Below are 24,910 nucleotides of genomic sequence, written 5' to 3'. Positions count from 1 at the left end.
AAAAAACCACAAACTTGATAACGTGTTTTCTTCAAATACCGCTTTTACATCAGATAAAAACATACAAGATACTTTTGGTACATTTTATTGTTAGACTACAGATGGTAGCAGAGCTTGGAGGGTGTAGATATTGAATAAAATTGCATACACAAAGACACTGGTGTAATTTTTAAAGCGCAAAGGATGTTTTCGTTTGCTCTAGAAATACCTTGGAGGAACAGTGGAGTATTTTCATGTAATGGAAAAAATATGAAATGACATTTCTATGGAGAATGAACACCCTTAAGGTGTAGTTGGTTTGTAGATATATTTATAACATATATTTATAACATTTCTTGTAGACCATTCCACTGAATTATTTTTGGCTTTTATAGTATCAGGTTATATTAGATGTCTGTTTACAGCAGAAATATTGTAGATACCATTTTTACAGCAGAAATAGATTTTGAAACAATTTCAAACACTTATATTTTAGTGGAGTCTTTGCCTTTTAGCTCTTTATGTTTAATTTACCTAGTTCTGTAATAATTTGGGTAACTAAGGATATGCAAATACATGCAAACGCATATCTATAATTTGTGAATACATTTCCGTACTGTGAACTAAACCCATTTAGAGTCATATTGAATAAAATAATTTGAGTCACTCATTTGCAAGCCCTGGGAAGTCATAAGGGAGTTTAATGAAGATCCATTAGTTGGAATTCATTAGTCCATGAACTGTGAAAACAGTCATGTAGATTTAACTTTGCTACATTTGATATATGCACTCATGATCTAGTTTTTATAGCAAGACTATTGATGATTTAAAATCAGAAATATATAGTCATCACTTTCAAGACAAATTGCAGTACTTTGCAATTAAAATGCATCATGTATCACTTTAAATATAGTTTAGTCTTAATAGTAAATAAGCATGAAGTATTTTTAACAGCTGTTTTTAACAGTTCTTTTCTTTTTGAAATTCATAGTGTCCTCCTACAAAGACACCATTCCTTTATCTGAGCCAACATTTTAATCTGGTGAACAGTTTCCAGCTTAAGGTATTTAGGTATGTTTAGGAATCCTGTTCACCAAGAAAATACACCAAATCCTGCGTTAAACAGATTCCCACTGCTTTTTATTACTTTCAGCCAGCCCTTGCCTGAAAAGAGCTTTTGTAGATGTCTGAGGAATGCTTTAATGGCGCTTTTTCTTCATTATCTGATGCTGTGCTTTAGTGGTTCTTTATTATTTGTCTTTCTATGAATTTCTCTACTGTGGTAACACCATGGAAGTGCCTTGTCCTAAATGGTTCACAGTCTTGGCTCCTAACTCAGGTTCACTGGGTAGTACACATGTGTTTTTCTAGTTGTGGATCTCAGATTGTTTCAGTATTTATTTCTGTAGAGTCATTGAATGGATTCTAAATTCTTACAGCTATTTTAAGAAAGGCTATATAAAGGATTTTTAGTGAGGCTAAACCCAGCCTACAATACAAGATTTTGCTTGCCTTCAGTAGCAGCTTAACCCCTTGTTCCTGCTCCCCTGCCACCCTTGCTTTATGCCCTGATGTTAGGTCTGTAGTGTCACCGAATCTTGAATTGTCATCAGATAAATTAAAGATGTTTGTTTGTTTGTTTGTTTGCTTGTTCTTAACCTGGCTAAATCATGGATTCAGGTAGCCATTCAGACCCACAAATAGTCATGTCAGAAAAGTAGAAATGTGGCACAGGGCTATAGTGACTGGCTAGAGGTAGAGCACTAGACCTTAAGCTGACAGCAGGCTGAACAAAGGGTATGTGGAACTGTTTCTTTACATTTCACAAACCTGCTAAACTTCAGTCCTGCAAATCTCTTCGTTTTTAAAGTCCTTCTACTTCTGTCTACTGTGCTGGGATGTCCCAGCTAACTGTCTTGAGTCACGGGTGCCGTTGGTCCCTGAGGATTGTGTGCCTGAAAATGTTTTGGTGCGTACTAGGAATGCTTCTTTACAGCCTCTCTTAATGGCCTAATGAGCTTTCTTATGTTTGCCACAGGAATTTAATAAGAAAGCTTGTAAAATAGCTAATAGAGGTACTTATTAAGAATATGAAATATGAAATCACACATTACTGTTTAGTGGTGAGGGGAAAAAGAAATAGCTTACTAAATCCCTTTTAAAAAAACAACCAACCAAAGAATGTAAAGAAGAAAAAGGGCTGTACATAGTTTTTCTTGATCTGGAATAGAAGAATGACAATTCTTAAAGCATATTTTAAATGTTAAAAGTTGCCCTTTTGGCCCATTTTTATTTAACCACCGTATATTTAAAAACCTGTTTCCTTATTTGAGTTGTTTTCTTAACTAAGATGTTTCTTGTCTGTTTCTGTAATCCTGTTTATCTCTGGTTGATGTATGCATTACTCTTTACTAATTTTTAATTTACAGTGTGTAAGGAACATACATCCTAGGGCAAATAAGTTGCAGTATGGCATTGGCATGTAAAATCCCTATTAGTAACCTCTGCATTGTTCGTGCATTTTGATGGACAGGATTGTGAGAGAACGATAGGATTTCAGGATTGTGCCTGAAGTTCTTAGGTAATTAACAGAAATTGTGCTATTATTTATCATCTGTGAAAGTTTAAGAAACCACTTGACCTCTCATGTCAGAGTCTGCATGGCCAGCAGTAAATAAAAACAATTTTATTATTTGGACCTTGAATATATTAGATTTGAGAATCACTGAGACTGACTAAAGGGCAGATCCAGGAGTTACGTTTTTATGATCCCCCCCTGAGAGTACTTTAAGTGCTTTAAATAAGAATAGATAAGAAAGGAAGCATGTACTTTGGGAACATTTACTCTGCTTTTATATACTGCATGATATGCAATTAAATATATTCAGGCTTTGTTTTTTATTTGGCTAGGTCTCACTTTAAACGAGACTTTCTCCCTGTCAGTCATCTCCAAGTCACAGGAGATGTGACTAACTAACATTTCATTCATAAAAATGTGTTCATGGATAGAAACAAATGGATTGCTTCATGTATTGAAACATATGCTGTGAGATGGATAGTTACACCCTTACAAATTTCAAAACAGGACTTAGCCAAAACTGCAAAAAACATCTGTGGGTCAGATAAAAGATGAATATTGGTACTATAAAAAATACTTGTGGTATTAATAAATCCAGGTTGTTAGTAAAATGGTCACTGGTATTCATTAGACACTTTTCTGTGTTTATATGCTAATACAAAAAATAAGTCTAAGCTGTCAACTTGTTATGTTGAGTCAAGGTGCCTTTGGAGAGAAAGGCCAGATTTGGCTGTGGAACGCTCTGTCTGAAGTATTGCATGCTCTGCTGCTCTGAAGTCACCTTACCTCCAGTGTTACTTCTGAGCTACTCTCCGCTCCATTCTGTACGCGTACAGGGAATACACAACTTCTTCCTTTTCTGTGCTATGCTAGGTGTTGATAGCTATGAGTCAGGACACAGCTGCATGCTCAAAACTGACTGAAATTGTAGATTTCTTTATTACACGCTAGTAACTGCAGAACACCTGTAGTTCTGTCTGTATTTCCAAACTACAGGGTTCTCTCAATCTGGAGACCAGAAGTGTTTCATGCAAACATGAATCTAGTGATCTAAGAGAAACCCTGGAAGGAACATTTTAAAGTGAATTTTCAATGGAGTAGGTCCAATTTCATTACATTTATAATTTTACAGAAGAGGAATTCTTATGTTTTGGTTTTTCTTTGTTTTATAATGGCCACTTAAATCTACTTGGAACTTTTACAGGTTTGGTATATTTGTATTTGTTAGCTTGTAACAGTGAAATATCTTTAAGTACTAGAAAACTGAAATATTTGAGGTTTGCCTTTAATTTCAGTATTTTAAGCTCGAAGAAGTTTTCATAGATAGTTTGTCTGAGCCAGGATGTATATAAAAGCTTAACTGACTCAAAAAGTAATGTGCTCTGTATATTGTCATGCAACATGTGATTTCAACTTTTGTGACTACTTTACAGAACGCATTTTATGTGGAGATCTTAATTCAGTTTTATGACAGTACATTTCCTGATTATTTTTGTTATGCTAGGTTTCTTCAAAATACATGTGTATGTATATTGCTGATGTATTAGATACTTTATATGAAGAGTCTACTGGATTCTGTTTAAGTTGGTTTAAAAGATTTAAAAGCTGTGGATTACAGTAAAAAAACCCTCTGATTAAAATGTCCTCTTTATTTTAATATAAGAATACATAATTAAATACAGAACTTGACCAGTTCCCCAAGAGGGTGGAATAATTAAAATACATGTTACAGCATGTTGTTTTCCAAGAGTAATCATCTTGGCATGTGAGAAGCTTCAACAAGATGCCTTTCTGCTCTTATAGGTATGCAGATGTTTCTTTCCCGTGATTGTCTGAGTTGGAGAACCCAGAAGTCAGTTCTGATGCAGCCAGCATGTTTCTAAATTATGATTTCGTGTATTTAGGAAAAGATAATACACTTAACTGTTTGCTAGTGACATATTACTATTGTGAACTTTCAGGTAGTCTTAAGGTGTTATTTCTTTCTGACAAATCAAGGAAGTGGACATTGTGAATTTAAAAAAAAAAAAAAAGTGCTTCGCTAAAGCTGCTGAAGTCTTAAAGGATGCCAGCCAAGTATGCATGTGCATTTCTACTAGTCTTAGCTGTTGTGGATATTTTTGCAGAATATTTGAGTATTTCTTCTTATATATAGAAGAAACTGGATATAATTGTCTTAATTTTGTTGTCAGTTACATCATTCTGAGTCCAAAGTAACTGTGGTGTTTGGCAACTTAAATAAATAGGATCTTTTCTGAATTTGCACAGATAGAAGTAAGGGTGGCATTTGACTTTTACTTCATGGACTTTCTCATTTACATCAACTTTTGAGCTATGGGTAAGCTATTATCTTGTAAACTTTCAAGGAATACCCAAAAGAGAGAACACAAAATTATGGGAATGTTTTTGAAGCAGAGCTCACAGATATTTGTGAGGGGAAGAATTTCTTATAATTTAGAAATTACAAAACTGTTACTGCTAACCATTGAAAAAAGAAAAATGCAGTCGCTTCAGGCTGTGGGCTTGGGCAAAGATTGTCAAAGGTAACTAGGGATTTTGGGGTGCCTTACCTCTTGAGTGTGTGTGGTTTTTGTTTTGTGTTCGTTTTATTTTTGGTGGAAGTCTTTTTTGTTTTGTTTTTTAAATGGTACTACTAATCATAGGAGTAGACTACTCAAATGTCTTTTGAAAGTCTGAAGGTAAGCACCCAATGTTTGAGAATTTTGGAGTCAATAATTGGTCTTAAAATCTTGATAGGAAAGTTTTAGATTTCATATTTCTGCCACTCACCCAGCTGTGCTCGCACCCTTGCCTGAAACCTGAGTAAATAAGTAGGATTAAGTATAACCTTCATTCAGGTAAAAACTCTATTAGGAAAACTACAGCCTATGGTAGTGTAATATCTGTTAATTTCTAAAGACTTCAAGTGGGAGTTTAACAATAAAAACACCAAAACATTTAATAAGCTTCAGTACAGGAAGAAGAGTTGCAACATCTCTGTTTCATAGATGAGAAATCTAATGCACATTGGTTACCACAATGCTGAAGGGTGGTGGAGTGCATCAGTGCATGTTGCTAAGCACACAGTTTGAGATAAAGTGTGTAGAAATGTGGAACTTGGGCAAAAGTTGTCCCAAGAGATTGCATTTTTGATGATTTTAGAGACTTAGAGAATAGAAAGACATTTAGAAGAAAATTAGGAGGTCCTTAAATGATATACTGGTTATTTGGCAATCAGCAGTAGAATACTCTTTTAAGTATGATTATTTAAACAGTTATGTTTAAAAAAACCAAAAAACCAAAAAACCAAAAAAAAAACCAACCCAACCAAACAAACAAAAAAAAAAAAAGTGAGGGACAGGTGCTTCCTAGCTGTTTTATATACATTTAGTCATGCAGGTACATGCACCCTCACAAATACATTTTTATGATACAAATTATCTGTCCTAGCTGTTCATCCTGGAATCTGCCTATTTGAAAAACTTGCTCACCCCTCATATGCTATTGTTGAGGTTGCTGAGAGTAAAGATTCTCAGTTGGAGACTACAATAGAAAGGAAGCTGTTGGTGGAACATGTCCCGTGCAGTTTTCCTTCTCTGGGACACAAATACCTACTCTTCTGTGAGCTAGCATGCAGGGGTGGATTAGGACATATAAATAAGGCTTACACTTCGGCACGAGTGACTAAAAAATGTGTGGCTCAATGAAGATGATTGCATTAAAGGGAGTGGAGAAAGAATGAGTGAAATATTTTGAAATTGTGAAAAAGAGATCAAGCTTTGGAGGGTTTGTTCCAGAGGAAGAATAGAGACTGCCAGCTTTTATTTAATTTTTTTTTTTGAGCAATTATTTAACTCATGTTAACAGTAAAAAGAATAGCAGGTACCATATTAGGAATCACTATAAATGCATTTTTACATACATTTTTTAACCTTTAATTGCAGCAGTGAGCAAAAGGGTAATATGGCAGTACTTTATTTTGTATCAGATGGTTCTGACTCAGTATTAGATGTTTCTTCGCTTATCAGAACTTTATCTGGCATAACTGCAACCGTCGCAGAGCAACTTGACACTCAGTGCTAATGTACCAGAACTTAGTAATATAAAATGCTAGGAACAGCAACACATCTGAACAGAAGCCTGATAAAGAGGCTTTACACAATTGTCCCTTATTCATCAGTATGGAGACTTCTGAGCACTCATGACAGTAGGTATTTCTTGGGTAGAAGCATGCACACAGCCACCTTAATTGTTGAAGCATTTGCTCACAAGCCAGAAACCAGACTTCTAGTCAGCCCGTAATGTTCAGAGGTATGAATTTAAACTCCTACTTACTTGCTTGGCCACCTACAGAAAAACCTTCTCTCTGTCCTTCTTACTGAAGTTGTAGATTCATTTGGCCAGATGGAACAAATACACAAGAAGGTTCCTCTTGTGAACATCCAGCCGTAGCTACCCATTCTACTTTTCATGTTACATAATGAATCTTAAATGGCAAATACAGCCCCTGAGAGAAGAAACAAAAATTTGAGATTCTTCTGTTTCAGAACATCCCTATCAGGTTACTGAGGTAGGCTATTTCTTGTTTATTCTCTCATTTTTATTCGTGAATCTCGTTAGCTGCAAAATGATTCATTTTCTTGTTAAAGTTAAAAGGTGTTCATTCTCAGTAAATATGTTGCATGGCAAGACAGGGATGTCTTGCTATGAATCCACAACAGTGTGGATTCAAACCATCTGTGGCTGAGGAGGGCCTGTATGCACGGATGCAAATTTTGAATGCCAGTCACTGTACAGTTTAGGCAAAAAAATAACCACTATCACTGTTAACTGTAATTAAACATTTATCTGGATTCCATGTTAGCTGACAACATCAACTGAGTGTTTGTGTTCTGCCTTGCTCTCCTCTGTACTGTTTCTGGAAATGATGGTGCTGGGGTTCTGCTCATCTCTCTAGACCCAACAAGTTTCTTAGTGAGAAATTCTGCTTTAGGAGGTGAGAAATCGCCTTCTTTCAAAATAGAGAAGTAAAGACACCAATGGTATTTAGGTATCTTCAGGAATTGTGTGGTTTATCAAAGCAGGCAATATGAGTCATTCCCTTCTAGGTGTCTTGTCTGCCTAGGGTTGTAACCTAGGCATCTGACCTCATTATTAATGTATTAGTTAAAACTTTCAGATAATTTATATTTTTCTGCCCCCATTGTAAAATGTGAAAACTTTGTAGGCAACTAAGTCAGACGTGCCTTCTAAACTAGAGGAACTAAACCACTCATGGGATACTCAAAACATAGCTTAAGTTTTGGTAAATGTAGTAAAACAAAATGTCTCGCTGGTTCTTATTTTGCCTGTCAGAAATGAATCACAAACTTTGGAGGAGGAAAATAGAATTTAAGTTTGAAAACTTTGTTCTTAACCTTTTTTCCCTTTTCATTTTGCTGGGAGTGGAAAATTAGGAATATGTCAGAATGCACTCAGCAGATTGTGAAATAATGGTGATTTACTGTGGTTTCTGCCACAGTGCTCCTGTGAAGAGGATTCGTATGTTATGTCTTGCTAATCTTGATTTCCTATTATATCGCCAATAAAAATGATGTTCTGGCTAATGTCAGTTTCCGGGAGTGCTAGCTGTAAATTAACTTACAGAAGAGATGATGGGAAGCTTTGCCGAATTGCTCTTCCGAATTTGAATTATAAATAAATAGATCCATTAGTAATAATTGAATCAATTTTTTGAATATTAATTGCTTCCTTAGCATGTGAGAATAACAAATCCATGTCCATCTATAAAAGTCACCAGGTGATCCTAATTCTGTTCTATAATTTTTCAGCAGCAAGCAAATTATTTGTAATTTACAATATAAGTTCTTGGAGAAATAGCAGATGTTACAAAGCATTTTATACTTTTGTAATACTTTTCATGACAATGATATTTTTCTGCTTGTTGAAATTTTAATTAACACAACATTTGATATTATTTTAGGGAAATATATTGTAAGGGGAGTCCAGTTCTTCCCCGGCATGAAAAACTTCAGACTGTAGTTTTGCAAAATGTTTTTCTTGTGGTTTAGCCTTCATTTTCCGTGAAAATTGTCCATTTGTCTGTTCCAGGTATGAAGTAAAACAGGCTTTAAAAAAAGCCAAACCATTTCCATGCTTTCATAAATATCTAATTTTTTTTAGTCCTTTCAAAGCTGGGAAAATCACTCATGCAATCCATAAGTTTACCATTTTTAAAAAGCAGTTAAAAATTAAAAATGTGAGATTGTGCAAAATATATTCATAAAATTTAGATCCTATGTACTTCATAGTATAGGGCTGACTACAGCATGTGATATTGAAGGAAAAAAGGGAAAGACTGGCACTGCTTTTCACAGTTTCTGGCAACATTTCCTTCTGTATTTTATCCTTTGGCTTGCTGAGCTACAGTGTCAGTCCAGGCAGGCATTGACCCTTCAGGTAGCTGACTTTTTCACATTCCAAAAATCCATATTTTTATATCTGTGATTTATTTGGTCTCTTCCATGCTGTTGTAAGATACTGCAGCTTTTCAAAAAAAGGTCGTACATCCTTCTGTGGCTTCTGCATCACTACAACTAATTCAGTAACTAAGACATTGTTGCAAAAAAATTATTGGAAAAAGTGAGGCCATGTATCACACGTAAGGTGAGGAAAAAAGACTTCTGTAGGGGGTTCACCTCTGTATATGTATACCTTTGGTAGGAGAGGGCCCAGTCTAGCCCAGGAAGTGGTTCACTTTTGAAATGTCCAAAACAAGTCTCCACTCAACTCTCTCGTCAATTACTAGCTATAAAGAAATACCTCTGAGAAGTTAATGAACTCACTGGTATATTCCTCAGTGTCTAATTGGTAGAGATGGTGTCCAAAATCCCTTAAAATTCTTCATTTCTCTGCAGCTGGACAAAGCTGCCAAGACAACATCTGATGTCTCTTATGAATACACAAGTATGTGTGCATGCATGCACACATGCACAAAAGTTTTGTTCAGTACTTCACTTTGGTTAATAAAACAAACCCCGACCCTAAAAGAAACAGCCGATCAAACCCAACTTCTCTGTTTCATAGCAAATGAAACAAACAATGTGCGTATGCACAGAATGTGTTACCAGTTAGTCAGATTTATTGACAAGTCTTTCCTTTTTGTAAGCTGTTACATTTTCTTCAAAGAAAATTCTTAGAGGAGAAAACCAAACAGAACACAGCTGAGTTTGGTATCAACATAGGGCCAGGAAGGGGTTGCCTTGCAGATGATCTGTCGTCTTGCACAACTGATTTCTAACATTAGGTTCTCACCAATGAACACCTATCATTACTTTTCTTTTCAAAGGTGCAATTTGTGAATGAGTGCTGTACAGAAATATATTTTTTAACACAGAATTCTAAGCAATCTGGTTTATCTTTGGTGGAAAATGCCTGTTAAATACATAAGGAACCTAATGGTGCATTCTTACAGTTTCTCTTTCTTCCCAACAGTTCTCTTTCTGAAAGTGCTGTCAAAATCCAGCACTTCTTTCTGTCATCACTTTTGTGTTCAAAGCCATTTTCTAATTTGATTTCCTAGCTAGATATCTTGGACTTCCATTGATGATTTTATTTATTTATTACTGTAAAATGTTTTCATTTACTTGCATGTGTGGGTGTTTTTGGGGGGATGTGCTGTGTGTCCAGTGCCTTTTTTTTTTTTTTTTTTTTTTTTTTTTTAATTCTGGCCCCTGGAGTGCTTTTCTAGAGGTAAAGTCATTCTGATTCCAGGAATAAACTACATGTCTTCCCTAGTTTGATTCCCATCTTTATGTTGTCATAAAGGCAAAGTGTGATAGTACCATCTCTCAATTGTAAAGTTGGGTTCTGCCTGTAACATTGCCAAAAAGTTGTTATGGCGTGCTAAATTTTGATAGAATTGTCAAAACACACCTTCAGAATCCCAAGAACTCAGGAAAAGAAGGAACCATTTGAATGGGAATGGGAAGCTACATGATCTCCATTCACCTCTTTTCCTGAAACATATTTTGTACTTGGTGCTGAACTCAGCATCCTTATGTGATTCCAGATTTCTCTTGCTCATGTATTTTTATTCCATTACCCTATTTAGTTTTGCAAAACAGTTATCTGAAGATATGCCAATATCATATTCCAGTATTGCTACCTTAGTGTCTCCATCAGCAAGTATTCTGGGAAGAGGTACTTGGACCAGTACCTTGAGTGATAATCTGTTCATATTTACTAAGGGGTGACATTACATTCTGCCTGACTTTAAGCAGAGAAAATATTTGACATGGATTCTAAAATCTAGCGTATATTGGAGAAGGATACTGAATATGCTTGTTAATTTTGACTCCTAATCTGTTACCCTAGTTCAGTCATTTTTTGCTGCATTTTCTTCCCACTTGTTTAGAGTTGTAATCAGACTTACTCTGGATGACTCATTGTGGATTTATGGCTGGTTTGCTGTAGAAATAAATAAAAATACCTGGAAGAGGAATGCATCTTTGCCTATGTCTCATGCTGTAATTAGCAAAATATTTCTTTTCAATCTGCATTGAGTTATTATTATATTTATGATTCCATCACTTTTCTGCTTTGTTGGTAATATGATGTATATATTTTGCACAGCTGAATATATTGTTAAGAAGGAAATAAAACTGGAAAAGTCACTGCTTAGACTGTATTTGATCATCCTTAGCACCACAGAGTCATGTGTCAAAACTGTAACTAGTGATCAGCTTGGTTCTTGTTTCCTGGGTACATGGTTAGTCAGTCTTGTGTTAATATCATCTGACAGCTCAACTAGAGGTGTGGTTAAAAGTTTACTTTTGATCACGAAGAACAGAAGAAACATAACTTTCCTTTCATAAAATATGTATACAAAGATATATTTTATAAGCAGATGTGAAAAACAAGAGGAAAAAACATTTCTGAAATATAACTGAAGACAGTAATATGCTAAAGTGAAGATGAACACAGGAAAACTGAATTCTAGTTGTTCATAGCTTTCTTCCTTGATTTTGCGATTTAGGATTTTCAGTAGTGTCTCTTTAAGCTAGGCTTTGGTGTTTAATTTATTAGGGTGGGTTGTTTGTTTTGTTTTTTTTACCAATGGATGCTTTTCCTCTTCTCTGGGTTAGTGTGCTTATGGACCAGGACATCACCATTTATGTCTTATTGAATTACCATGCAATGTAGCTTAGTAGATGTTATTATTTTGTAGTAGGAATGACAAGAAATGGATTGAGTAGAAGTACGGTATTTTTATTAGCATCCTGGCTTACAGCTTTTAAGAAGATCTTGTATGTGGGAGATGTGGCAGCCAACATCTCAATGAACAAATGTTCCAAACTCCTGATCAAATGTCATTTGCCTTTCTGACTTCTTCTTTTTCATTACTTATTAGCTTACGGTTTTATTGTGATTTCAGAAATGTGGTGGCTTCTGAGCTCTAAAAATCACAAACGTTTAGAAGTGACATGACTGAAATGGAGAACTGTAGACAACAGAATCCGATTCAAAATTGTTTCCTTTGGGAATTCATTGCTCAGAATGACATAATGGGTACTCAGACTTTCTAAAAGTCCTAAGCAAAATCTAATATTAAAAAAATGTTTTCAGCTACAGTAAAAACCAGCAGCCTTTGACGGCCTTTCTTACAAATGTTGACCAAGAGAGAGTTGGATAGGGTACTTAGTATTTTTATAAATGAAAACCAGTGGTATTGTATGAGAATATGCAGAAGTATACGTTTCATGAAGATCCATTTTCCTTGGTAAGGAATTGTGCCCAGCTTCGTTTTGCATTATCATTGAGTGTGCTGCATTTTATCCTGGTGAAAATCAGTGCCTTTCAGTCCAACATGCTGTATAAGCAGCAGGCCAGCCCCCCCTCCATGTACTTACTGGGTTTTGTGTGTGGTGTGTTTCTTTTCTTAATTGCATGTTTCTAGATAATTGTTAACAATTTTTTTAAAATTATTTTTAGCTTTAGATCCGGCTAAAGATCCCTGTTTAAAGATGAAATGTAGTCGCCATAAGGTCTGTGTTGCGCAGGATCAACAAACTGCTGTTTGCATTAGTCACCGAAGGCTTACGCACAGGTAAATACTTTAAAAGTTAATCCTATAGACTTTTTTTATAGTGTTCGTGACTGACTGTAAACCATAAATATGCTATAATTAGTTTAGTTATTTAACAACGTATGAGCGCAGTAGGAGTGGATTTTAGAAGTAATTATTTATGCATAATTTGATTAGCATGTTTGATATTTGATTTTTTTATAGGCTGGTAAACTAGAGGGTGTACATATTTAGATATCACAAGCTGCTGATACAGATATATTTAAGGAAATACCAACTGCACCAGTCCCAAATGAATTTACCAGTTGTGATAATGTCCTGCTGCTGTACATAACTTTGACTTCATCACTTACATGAAGCTAGAGAACTCAAAACTGACTGTTGAAGTGTAGGTAATGGCCTGTTATAGTGTAAGTTTGGGGTTTTTTCCTTCTTTTTTCTCCTCTTCTATGCATTCTAATTTTTCTTTGCATTCTGGACTGGTTAAATATAAGGAGCAAATATATGATAAAGTTATTCCAGAATCCGAATGTAGATGATTTTTATTCTTATCTTTTTTTGGGATAACAGTTCCAGATGCTCTATTTATGTAGATCTTAGAGTGGTAAAATATTAATGTACTTCTGTGGCTTTATCTGGGGCAGAAAGTGAATATGTAGAGGGCTGAACCATACACTTAGTTGAGTCATGAGATTGTTGTTTGCTCAGGGGATAGAGTCAAGTTTTATATTTGACTTGGGATTATTCATTTTTATTTTTTTTCACTTCATTGTGAGAAACAGAGCATAGTAGAAAGGCTAAACTTCAATAATATGATTGAAATAAGTGTGTGTTGAAGTCCTTTGCTCAGTAGGGGCTGAAAAGAGCTAAGGAAAATAGAGACTTTCTCGTCTGATGTAAGAGGATCATTTCAAGCTTTTCAGAGAGGCAGTACAGTTTTATGAATGATACAAGGAATGTTATTCTGAGTGTCTAGTTATGTTTAAATATGCCCATCTGTAGCTTTTCAAACAAGCAAGATAGCACATAGTGAAAGGAAAAGTATAAGCTATCCTCAATTTGCAGCTGCAGTTAATTAACAAAAAAGCTCTACATTATTTGTAGAGCTATACTGTTTATATCAAACAATCTCAGTGTAGAGCTAGACATTTCGGTTTGATGAAGTATTATATAAGGTGCGAGAACTATTGTCAGACAAAGCTAGGTAGGCTAATTTCAACTGCATGTGAACTGTCAGGGGAATATGTCAGTGTCAACTGTGAAAACACAACACAATCATTTGAAATTTCTGAGAGATTACACACATCATTGAAAACAGTTGAAAAATGACATCTGCAAGTTAAGTATACATGCAGCAGGTAAGGACTGAAAACTTTTTTAGACTAGTTGAAGCTGCATAGAGTGGTTGAATTAATAAATGTATTGACATCTGCCTTCATACCTGTATTATTCTTCCCACGCTCCCTGGCACTTTTTTAGGAAGGTAATATTTTAAGGGACAAAGCTTGTCTGAATATAATAAAATCTCATAACAGGAAACTTCATAATCGCAGCAACTTGATGATTGTAATAAGCACTGCAAGTCTAGTCTTGTAGGCTAGAGGAAGTGATTTTCTACCTACCTGTCCTGAGCTAGGACAGGGATTTCCCAAGCTTAGATCTCCCTGTTCCCCCAGATAACCAGGTTCAAGGACAAATCAGTTGCTTTGTGCTTTCTTTCTAAGGAAGTTTTCTTCATGCAGTCTCTGACCTTTCTGTAGTATGATGGGAGAAGAGTATGAATAGCATATTCACAAGCAGTCCGTGTCTGCTGGTCTCTTTACCTCTATTAATTTCTTTAGCCCACGATTTTATTCCTTCACTGATATGTACAATTTGCATATTGATTTTCAACAGAGCCCTCTATTTTTCCAAGTTCCCAAAAGACTAGTCCACTCATTTAGAAGTCTTGGTAAAAAATTAGATAAGAAAGGTTATATTATCAACTGTCAGGTTGTATTATCTACCTGTATCCATTTCTAATGTATCAGTTGTGTGTATTCAACCTGTTGGGAATAAATCTTTACTAAATTTCATCCTAATAATTTTCCCTTTCTACTATGTGTGCTTATGCATGTGATATTATTCAAAGATTTGATAATTTGAATAGTTTTTATTTTTTAATTTTTTTAAGAAAAGGCAGTTGGGGATGTCTTCTGGAAAAATAGTTGAGACCTTTTTCATGGATTACTGAAAACTCTTTGTAAAGAACTTGCCCATAGATGTCCATTTGGACATATTTGTTGTGTAGATCCATAGATGTTCCAGAGATTATTCCCAAGACTCTTGCACAGGAAAAGTAGTTCTAAGCGTGTGAACTGATGCAGTGGCAACGACTATCTTCAAGAGACAGTCAGGGAAGAGGACACTGCATAGCTCCAAGATAAATAGAAGGTTTATGGGCACCTTTGAGCTACCCCAGGGAAAGAAGCCTGAAATACAGTGTTATAGCTGAATAGATTGTTCTGGAGTATCATCACTCCACATGAATTCTGGAGTGAAATTCTCAGACTTACAGTTAAATTCTGTGTTGTTAGAAGCAGCATTTCCAAGCAGCCCTATTACCTTGTTCATAAAAATCTGTATATAAATTCTGTCACTCTTTGAGGTAATAGCATAGACAGAGAGGTTGCTAATCAGTGAAGTCTGATAATTGTATCAAATGGAGAAATTATATTAATAATTTCTTTTGTTGTTTTGTTAGAAATTGACTTGCAGAAAAAAAACCACTTAGGCATGGACATTCTTTTATTCAGTCCATCCTGTCCCTGGTGTTCTTATCTATACAGTACAATTTCCAAACTGTTGTAGCCCTGTATGGATTACTGAGGGTACCTCAAGACCACACAATGAAGCATGTGATCAGTGGATATCCCAGCCATCTGCAAGGCTATTAGTGACATGATATGACATGGTCCAACAGGATTAGTTAACATAACAGTACACTCTACTGATGTGATGATTCTACCTGTGCTTTCAGAAATGTTAAAATTTGTATTAGCTCAGGGATCTCAGCATTGTGCTCTTGCTGCAGCGTGCTTGCCTTTGCATGATTTCAAAACCAGCTACTGCATCTCGTGGTCCTTTTCGTGGTGGTGTGGATCAGGCAAGCCTGTGGTTTTGCTGTTTCTTCAGTTTCCACGACAGCAGAGATCATGGTTTCCCCTCAATCTTGAGGTACTGCACACAGGGCTTGTTTCCTTTTCTGGGAGACTGCCAAGATGGCAAGCCCTCTTCTAGCATGCTTCTACAGTGCCACAGCATCCTAATGCAAGAGCTTCCTTTATGTACTGTCCTGGAAAGACTGAATAATATTTGACAAAAAGGTGAAATAAGTGTTGTAGATCATTGGTCATGAGAGTAGTTTGGAGTATTAGAGCTTTAGAAAGTATGGAGGCATGGTTAGAGGTGCCAGATTTTTGTTGCTAGTAGGTAATTGCATTTGCATCTCTGCTGGCTGTAACTGTGTTGGGAGCTGTGTTCTGTGTGCTGTGTTCTTAGCTGTGTCCTGTGAAAGAAAGAGGAAGTACTTTTAAGAAGGGAAAACATGCAGGATATATATTACTGTTATTTATCCAAGTACTTCCATGTGGACTGCTGTGAGACAGGAGTAGCTGCCTGCAGTAGGATGCATGATAGACAAATAATTCAGTGTCTGCTGTAAAATAGAATTTTTCATTCTTTTAAACTCTGGAGACTGACATTAACCTCTCCTTTTGCCTAAATGGTGTTTTACCATTCCTTCGTGCTTTCCAATTTATCTTTATTGGTTAAGTGCCTTTATGGGGAAAAAAAGCCCTGTAAAGTGTCCATACCTGCAATAATGAAATGCTTTGGAGTATACCTCATTCAGTTACAAATATAACTTGTAGAATATCAGAATACGATATTGCCAATACAGTCATACCGTGATGTGAATGTTATGGTGACAAGCAGGATATTCATCATACTAATAGAAATTTGTCTACTCAGTTTTCAGTCACTTCACTTTCAAGAGATTTAATTGTTTGAATCTGTGATACTGAGAATCTCTGGGAGCTATGAGTTCACCCCTGTGAGCCTGGGGAAGAGGAAAAAAGTTATGTGAACGTTCAGCCAGAAGAGAATTGGACAGGAAATAAAAAGGGATGAGTCAAAGGAGGAAGACTGTAGGTGGTAATGGATATTTCAGAATACCTGCAATGGAATGTGTGCTCTTTGTATATGCAGAGCAGCAGATGGTAAAGATAAATCCTTAAATCTTCACATACTTGTGGTTGCCACTTTGAGCAAAGAAAGAAAGAATTGTGGTGATACCATAACACGTGGGCACTCATTATGGCCATGGAAGGCTGGTAGATAAACAGGCTCAGAAAAGTTGAAAAGCTAGTCCAGCAACAAGCGATCATAGATTTGCAGGTCCTGATAAATAGTTTGTTAACTTGATCTTAGATTTGAAACGGACAGTTATAATATGAAGTGACAAACATGTAAATTGCTCTAAGAATAACATCCTGTGCATCATAGGCTACTGTATGAAACTAAGGTGAAGTTCTAAGCAAGCAAGTTAGCTGCAGGTGAAGAGCAGAACTCCAGAAAGCTTGAAAGAAATGGGGCAGGTTGCCACCCAGCAGAGAATTTTAAGGTAAGCATAACAGTAAACATGGGATAGTGCCTATGGTTTCAGTTGGATTACTTTTAATGAAATTCTTTTTTGGTACTGCTTGGTTGTCAAAAATATTTTAGTTTAATGCTTAAAGAAAGGCGAGGGGGAAGCATCTACCTACTTAAGATGTTTCTCTCTGCTTTTATCTCAAACCAGCTGCAGGAGACAATTCACAAATGAGGTTAATTCAGTTGAGACCCAGTCATTACGCAGTCCATTCCAAGATTCGACTGCTTACTGCAAGAAACTGGTGAAGTGATGACTTGCTCAGTAACATTTAGAAATGTTTTGTGTATAAGCTCTGGAAATGAGGAAATTGCAAGACAATTTTGAGCCGAGTAAATCTGAGCATCTTTGAAATATTAGAACCTACTGACTAACCTTGTACTGATTGATCCTAGTGGAATCTGATAGAACAGTCTCTTTTTCTTCTTCGATAAGTAAAATAAATGTACTGCTTAAAATTGATTGGATACATTAAATCAATCAATGCTTGGACACATCAAATTAATCAATGCATTAAATGCATGTGCAATTTTTCTAGGTAAATGTAGATCTGTCTCTTTTATGAATCCCCACCATACATTTATGCCCCCTGCCCCCATTGTGAAGGTCCTGCTATGCTTTTTATGGGCTTGTTTATGTAAAATGTGCAGATCAACACAACAGTTTCCTGCTATGGGAGAAACAGACTGCACTTGTCTCTGCCATTTTATATCCATGGCATGTTAAGATGGAATTGAGAGGTTGGAAGACTGACAGCTATTACTGGTGTAAGGACCTTGAACTTTCTTTTTCTTTCTATTGGATTTCTCACCCTCTCCAATCATTTATTCTTATGTTTCAGAGTAGGAAACAATAGTAACACAATTCAAGTATTCTAGATCTAGTTTGTATTTCACATATTAGGTATAGGAAATCTCTAGGGAATTATTTAGAAATAAGGGATGATTCCTTCTGTAGCACATCTTTTTATTTATGATTTATTTACTTTCTCTTTGCAGATTATGCCTTACAGTCATTTACAGTCCCTTCTTTGTCTTGTTTTTGTACTGTTTTGTTTTTTTCTTCTTTATGGTAGCAGCCTATACCTGTGTCATTTTAGTAACATAGGGGAGGTGTTCGTAAGAGGAATAGAATTGCCTTGTCATGGAGGTGCGCAGCTTTTTGGATCTTCTTTATGAATAACTGGTTCCCAATAAATATTAACTAAGCAATAGATTCTGATGATACTAGCAATTCTAAAAAAATTAAACCATTTTGTTAAAGTAAAGGTTAAAGTAGGAGCAGTGACTTAATCATGGTAAAAACATTTCAGTTACAGATTGTGATTTACCTGGAAAATGACAAGAATTCACTAGTCATGGATAGAGAGTCATAACAAGTAAGCATTTAACTAAGTTAAAACAAAGAAACAAAAAATTATAATTGCTGTTTTTGTATTAGAGCTCCACAAGGCAGGTTCCAGAGAAGTGTGCAGACTGGACCTCTATAAAATGTGAAGCTGGGTAGCAGGTGAGCAGTATAGAGGGCCTAATGATACAGAATTCACTGTTTTAAGAATTAAGGAAAAAGTGATGAGTGCTATCTGGTTCAAATGCTGTTTCTTAAGAGTTATATGAAATGAAGTTAGGTTTAGTGAGAATTGTTCCCTGCCCCTAAGCTTGTGTGGAGTAGGACCTGAATTTAGGGATTAACAAAAATTTTCTAGTATTTCTGCCTGTGAGTGCTGTCTTCAAGTTATCACGATTTCACTATTAAAGCATGTTAAAGAGCATCTCTTTTTTATAGACTCACAGAAGCTGGTAATGGTAAAATGTTATATCACTTAATCTAATTTACGAAGGGTAGAGGGATAGTTTGCTAGATTTTGTGCTAGCACTTAATCTTATTACAACTTCCTTTAGGCTTTTGAGTTAAATGACATTTCCAAGTGCTGATTTGGTTCAAATCATTGGTCATCTAGTCCATTATCTTGCCTTGGACTTCTGCCCTCTTACAGTGTTTTTGAAGAATGTGGAAAACCAGTCTAAATACTTTGTTCTATGAGCTGGATTATCAGAAGTTCTTCCCTGGGTGTGTTCACCTTAATACTATAACATGAGGAAAATGTTCCATCTCAGCTTTGAAGTGATGAGTGTTGGGCCCCGAAGCATGAGATGGGCTAACCTTTTCCTGTTATGGATGGTGTGACAGAAGCCCAGAGTAAATTTCAAGTGCTGCAGAACTGTAACACTGATTCCACTGTGAAAGCAAACTGAAACCTCTTCTGTTTGCATGCTGTGGTACTGCATGGTTGAGATTATGTCCCCAGGCATAAAAAGTGACCAAGTCCAAGTACGCGAGAGGCCCATTCGATAAGAAAAATGCACACGCATACATACATGCACACATGTGCCTACATACATGCACATACATACCTATAAGTAAACATGTATGCATGTATATGTATTTTTTTCTGTTCATACAATACAGACACATGTATCCCGGATTTCCAAAACATGATACTTTGGAATTTGAGATATTTTACTATCACTCTCATTTTGCAATAAAAGAAAGAACATTTTCAATTTGGACTTGCTACTACTAAGTTTTTGATTAAAAAAAAAAAAATGGCGAAACAAAAGCTGTAATTGCAGATCTGTAGTTCTGTTATGTAGTTGGAGCAGTTTTGAAAGCGAGTCTGTTAGAACTGATATGGAAGATGCTCTATATGATTAGAATCAAATAGAGCCTTGCTGTCATTTGATTAGAAAGAAGAAGAAGAAGCAGAGAAGAAGGAGCAGTATAGCTTTGTAGGTTTTCTGTATCTTTAGGTGCTGCAGCATTTTATTATGATTTCAAAAGAAGACTTCCAAAAAACTGAAGCAAAACAAAGGATTTGCTTTGGGCAGATTGTGTGAAAGTTGCAAACACCACTATTTAGGATGTCATCATTTCACATTATAATGCTGCTGAAGAAGGCCAGCTGGTGCAGTTAAGTCCCTTATTGGAAATTTTAGTCTGATTCATTACTGTGATTTGTAGTTGTACACAGAAACACTTAATCATTCTTATGCTCCAAGCTCTATTGAATTGTACTAAAGGCTTTCTGGTTCTTTGCATAATTTGTGCTGCCAGTCTGCCAGCTTGGCAGTGTTTCAAGCTTGTTGCATTATCTGTGTGTGTTTGCACAGGAAGTGATGCTGCACGTAGGCTGAATTTACAGTAATTCTTTTGTAATAGGCTAATGAGCAACACTACTTCATTCACAATACTAACATTATATAGCTTTGATTAGTCCAATTATTGTGTAACTATGCCATTGTGATCATACTTACACTCTACAAAGTACTAAAAAGGAAATTTGCTTAGCCATATTTTAATTGAACTTGTTGAGAAAATAATTTGGACTTTTATGTGCTTAAGAGAGAGGTGAAAATGTGAGTATTTTGGAGATTTTAATATGCTATACAATTGATTAACAGAGAAAAGTGAAGCTTCTTTTTTACTAGCTGTTTCATTGCATTGGGAAGGAAAATAGGTGATTAACACTGTGCCTCATAGGTTTTACGCATATGTTGTGAGGGCCTATTCTTTCCTTGGTGTGCATGTGTTTCTTCCATTCATTTTAGTGGGAGTTACAGATAAACAGCTAGAGGAAAACAGGATCCTCTAATGGAATTTGTTCTCTCTAATTTTTGCTAACACTAACAGAAGATACATATGTAGATTGTAAGAATGTAATAAAAATAAATATAAATAAAAATAAAATAAATATATATAAAAAATTAAAAAAATAAATAAATATAAATAAAAATAAAAACTGAGCTAAACTATGACCTACAGAGGGAAAAATACCACTGGAAGAAGTGGCACTGTCTGCTCTCAGGAGTTTTAAAAGCAAAAAAATCATGCTTTTGTGCAAACAGGTGCTTTCCCAAGCAAATTATGAAATGCTTTTTGTGCCCCACAGTGGGGGCAGAAAATACCTTTTTCCATCTGCGTCATCTTGTAATAGATTACTTTTTTCCTTCCCCTGTGTAACCATGGACTGTTTGTCACTCTCACTACATTGCAATTTTGGGACTTCAAAGTTGGATTTGTGGTTGGTCTTTTAAAGCAAAGTATTTGGAAACATGTTCAGCTCTGAGGCCGAGCGGCAAATTCGTTGTTTTGCAGAGTCATGAATTTGAAGATGAAATTAGGCAGCTACATTAGGACAAGTGTTGTGTTTTGGTATGCAGAATACCAAGGGTGCCCAGCTGGGGCACCAGCAAGGGCCCCAGTTCTATGAAGATTGAGTCTCTTTAGGAGCAACAGAGCAGAGAAGAAGCTGAGGCCTGAAGTATCTTATTTTTCAGTTTTTCTGAGCAGTTTGAAATAACTTTTAAAATATTTAGGGAATTTTCCAAACTCTACATGATGCAGAATGAAGAAGTCAAAGTTTAAACAAAACCCTAAAAGCTGGACCACAACTCTTGGTGTTACCATCGTATAAATTTTTATTATTGCTATTTTACCTTTTATAGCATGTTTTGGTTTCTTTAGGATTTTATACCTTGGCATTTTTCTTGTAGTTTTCTTTACTGTTCTTTCTCTTCAAATAACTCTTCTCCATTTTTATGTACTACTTTGCTCTTTCACAGTACTACATGTTTTCACTCAGCATGGCTTAACGTTCACGCACTCATGCCTGAAAACCTGAAATAAGCCCTGGTAAGAGATGTTTTATGGGGGCTTGAATGAAGAAGGGATAGATTATATATTATCCTGTAGGTACCATTTTATGGAACCTACATTAGAGTAATTAAGGAAGAAAGAAAGAAAAAGGAAGGAGGAGGCTAGATTGAGGATGCTTATGTACATTAACAGAAAAAAAAAATCAAAATAGGAAACTTACTGACTTTCATAATGATGGAAGAAGTTATGTCTAGCTTTTTGGCTACCAAGTTATTGTGGAATCAAGTTGAGGTTTTTTTTAAAGACATAACGGGGAATATAATGCCAATATACATAAAAGAACACTTCTGTCATGCTAGGCTAAATAACATGAGACAACATTACAGTAGTTAGTAAAACTTCTTTTGGCAGTCTTATTGACAATTTGTTTCTCTTTCATATCCTGGCACAGATATTTCATCATGAATATCTCTGTTTTACATTAAATTCTCATCTTTGAAATTATCTGTTTTATTTATATGTGTGAATTAACAGCCAAGAAAACCTCACATTTTTAATCTATTTGATTTTCTTGCCTCAAGCAACAGCACAAACAATACTTTATATTTTAAAGATAGCTTCATGTATAGATGTCAATGAAAATAGCAAGGTTTTGTTTTAAACCGCTTGTTTTTTTTTTTCCAATACAACAATATCCTTACCTGTCTCTGTGGGTTTAATATTTTTGTGACAAAAGCAGACTAATAAGTAAAACCAATTATGAATTAATTTAAATTGGAATTTTTTCAAGCTGTAAAAGTCCACACTAATAGTATATAAAAAATGATAAATTATATGAAGGGAGTACTTTTTTTCACCCAGTACAAGCCTCACTGTTGATGATCCTTGGATTTGATCAGAGAGGAAAAAGAGTATTATAAATGAAAACTAGCTTTTAGAGAACATCGGTATTGCAAAATAGGATTAAGTTTCAAAGAGTAAGGGCAAACACAAGCAATATGGGGCCAAAATGGAGGCTGCGCAAGTTACTGTTTCTTTTAGGAAGTTTAGCTGGTGCAGTGCTTTGTTGAATTACGTTTTCTATTAATCAGAGTTTTCCCCTCTTCCCCCATGAAGTTTGTCAACACAGATTTTGATATTTGTTCAGGGAATTTCTGCATATTTGGCAATATGGCTGACCACAGCATACAGACCTGTTGCACAGTGAATGTGTAATAGAAATGGCACTCTTTGATGCTTTGAGCTTGCCATATACATGCATGAATTTAATTGTGTAGGCAGATTCTGAGATGAATTAGGTATCTGAGATTTAAGGAGAAACACTCCTGACCTGGGAGAAGCTTAGCCTGTCTTCAGTAGTAAGCAAAAAAAAAAAAAAAAGAAAACAAAAAAGGAAAATCTTGAGTGTTTTTTTTAATCTAAAAGAATATCAGTAGAATAATTCAGTACAACGCAGCAGATGATTCTCCATGAATAGTTTGACACCCATTTTTGCTCAACTGTCATCTTAGTATACACTTGTTGCTATATATTTGTTCTGAGCAGACCTCTATATCAGCTTGTCAGCTTTATCTTCCCATTTTCTGATGTTGTATCAGACACGATTCATAAATACAGAAGATATCATACCAACAGAAAAGATAATACCAAGTTGGACACCATTCTGTCTTTTTTGTTTGTTTTTTTCTCTTCTTCCCCTCCCTCTGGGGGCGCAAGAAAAGCAATGCTGATATGTGCTCTTCCATCTGTCTAAAGAGCACTTGGAAGATTACAGTACAATAAGTTAACAGTTGGCTAGATGATCTAAAGGAATTCTGTTTTTCATAGAAATACCATGGCTGTTAACCAGTGCCAGAATACAGAAGTTTAGTTTTGTGAAACACTGATACGCAGATACACATCATTCTCTTAAAAACTCAGGAGCTGTAAAGCAGTGTTGTTTGCAGCTTGTGAACGCTCTTCTAACACCTGATTAACAACATCATCTAAAAAATCATAGCCTTTGTCACAAGTGAGTTAATGTAATCACAACAGCAAAACTAGTTCAAGTTAATACTGATTCATTTTTAATTTAAATACCGTATAGAGATTACTTGTAATCCTGAGCACCATTGCATAAGACAATTTTCTGTCCAAGTGTGTGCTATGGCTTAGAATCTATAACTACAGGCATAATATTGTGATGCTTTTGAAACGATTTTAGGAAGATAATGTGTTTTGGCTGTAGAATAAAGGGCAAGTAATGCTAGCACTAGCATTATCAAGACCGCTGGCCCATTTCAAGCCTTATTGCTCCTCAGAACCAGGCAGTAGATAGTATATAAAGAGGCTTCGTTCTGTCTGTTATGTGATTTTCTTGTTCAGCAGAATTATTCTTGATTTAGACTAGTATGAGAGTACAGTCCAGTTTAAAGTTGTTTAATTAAAACCGGTGTCTAGGATAGTACTACATAGTACCTGTAATATAGCAGATTAACGTAAAAAAAAGCATTTTTACTGTTTAAGCAAAACACGTGTGGTATTTCTGGAGGTGGGGAGAACAATAAATTAAGAAGTTGAGCTTTCAGGTGGTGGGAACAGCATCAGCTATGCAGAGGAATACACTGATTAATGGACTTAAGTACTGTAGAATGAAAGCCAAAACAAGGGGGAGAGAAAAAAAAAGTAACACTCACTGTAAAGCTGTGATACAGAGCAAAGAACATTTATTAAAATGGATGGCTGCAAGGGTGTGTGCCATAAAGAGACTCTGAAAGAACCCCAATTCACTTATGCAATTAAGGGATACTCAGGTCCCTGAACATGAATACTTTGGATGTATTCTTTGTAAAAGTGGCTTATTACTCCTTGCAGGCGTAATGAGGAGCTTGGGATTGCTAAGTACAATCTGGAGAGGCAGATACTTACGGCTCTCCTTGAA

General features: G+C 35.7%; 1 protein-coding gene across 4 annotated transcripts in view; it reads left to right on the top strand.

The window, feature by feature from the left end:
- Positions 1 to 24,910, top strand: part of SPOCK3 (SPARC (osteonectin), cwcv and kazal like domains proteoglycan 3) — a gene marked incomplete at both ends in the record, with an annotated part of 216,323 nt that overhangs the window by 87,316 nt on the left and 104,097 nt on the right. For 2 of the 4 annotated variants that reach the window (XM_082315461.1, XM_082315460.1), the window contains one exon: positions 12,551 to 12,665. The exons of the other annotated variants lie outside the window; for them this stretch is intronic. In XM_082315461.1, coding sequence (XP_082171587.1) covers positions 12,551 to 12,665 — 115 coding nt within the window. The remainder of the gene's footprint in view (positions 1 to 12,550; positions 12,666 to 24,910) is intronic. 4 annotated transcript variants of the gene reach the window in all.

The sequence above is a fragment of the Platalea leucorodia genome (genome assembly GCF_965183815.1).
Source record: "Platalea leucorodia genome assembly, chromosome: 6".
Classification (NCBI taxonomy): domain Eukaryota; kingdom Metazoa; phylum Chordata; class Aves; order Pelecaniformes; family Threskiornithidae; genus Platalea; species Platalea leucorodia.
This window is presented reverse-complemented; position numbering and strand designations above follow the sequence as displayed.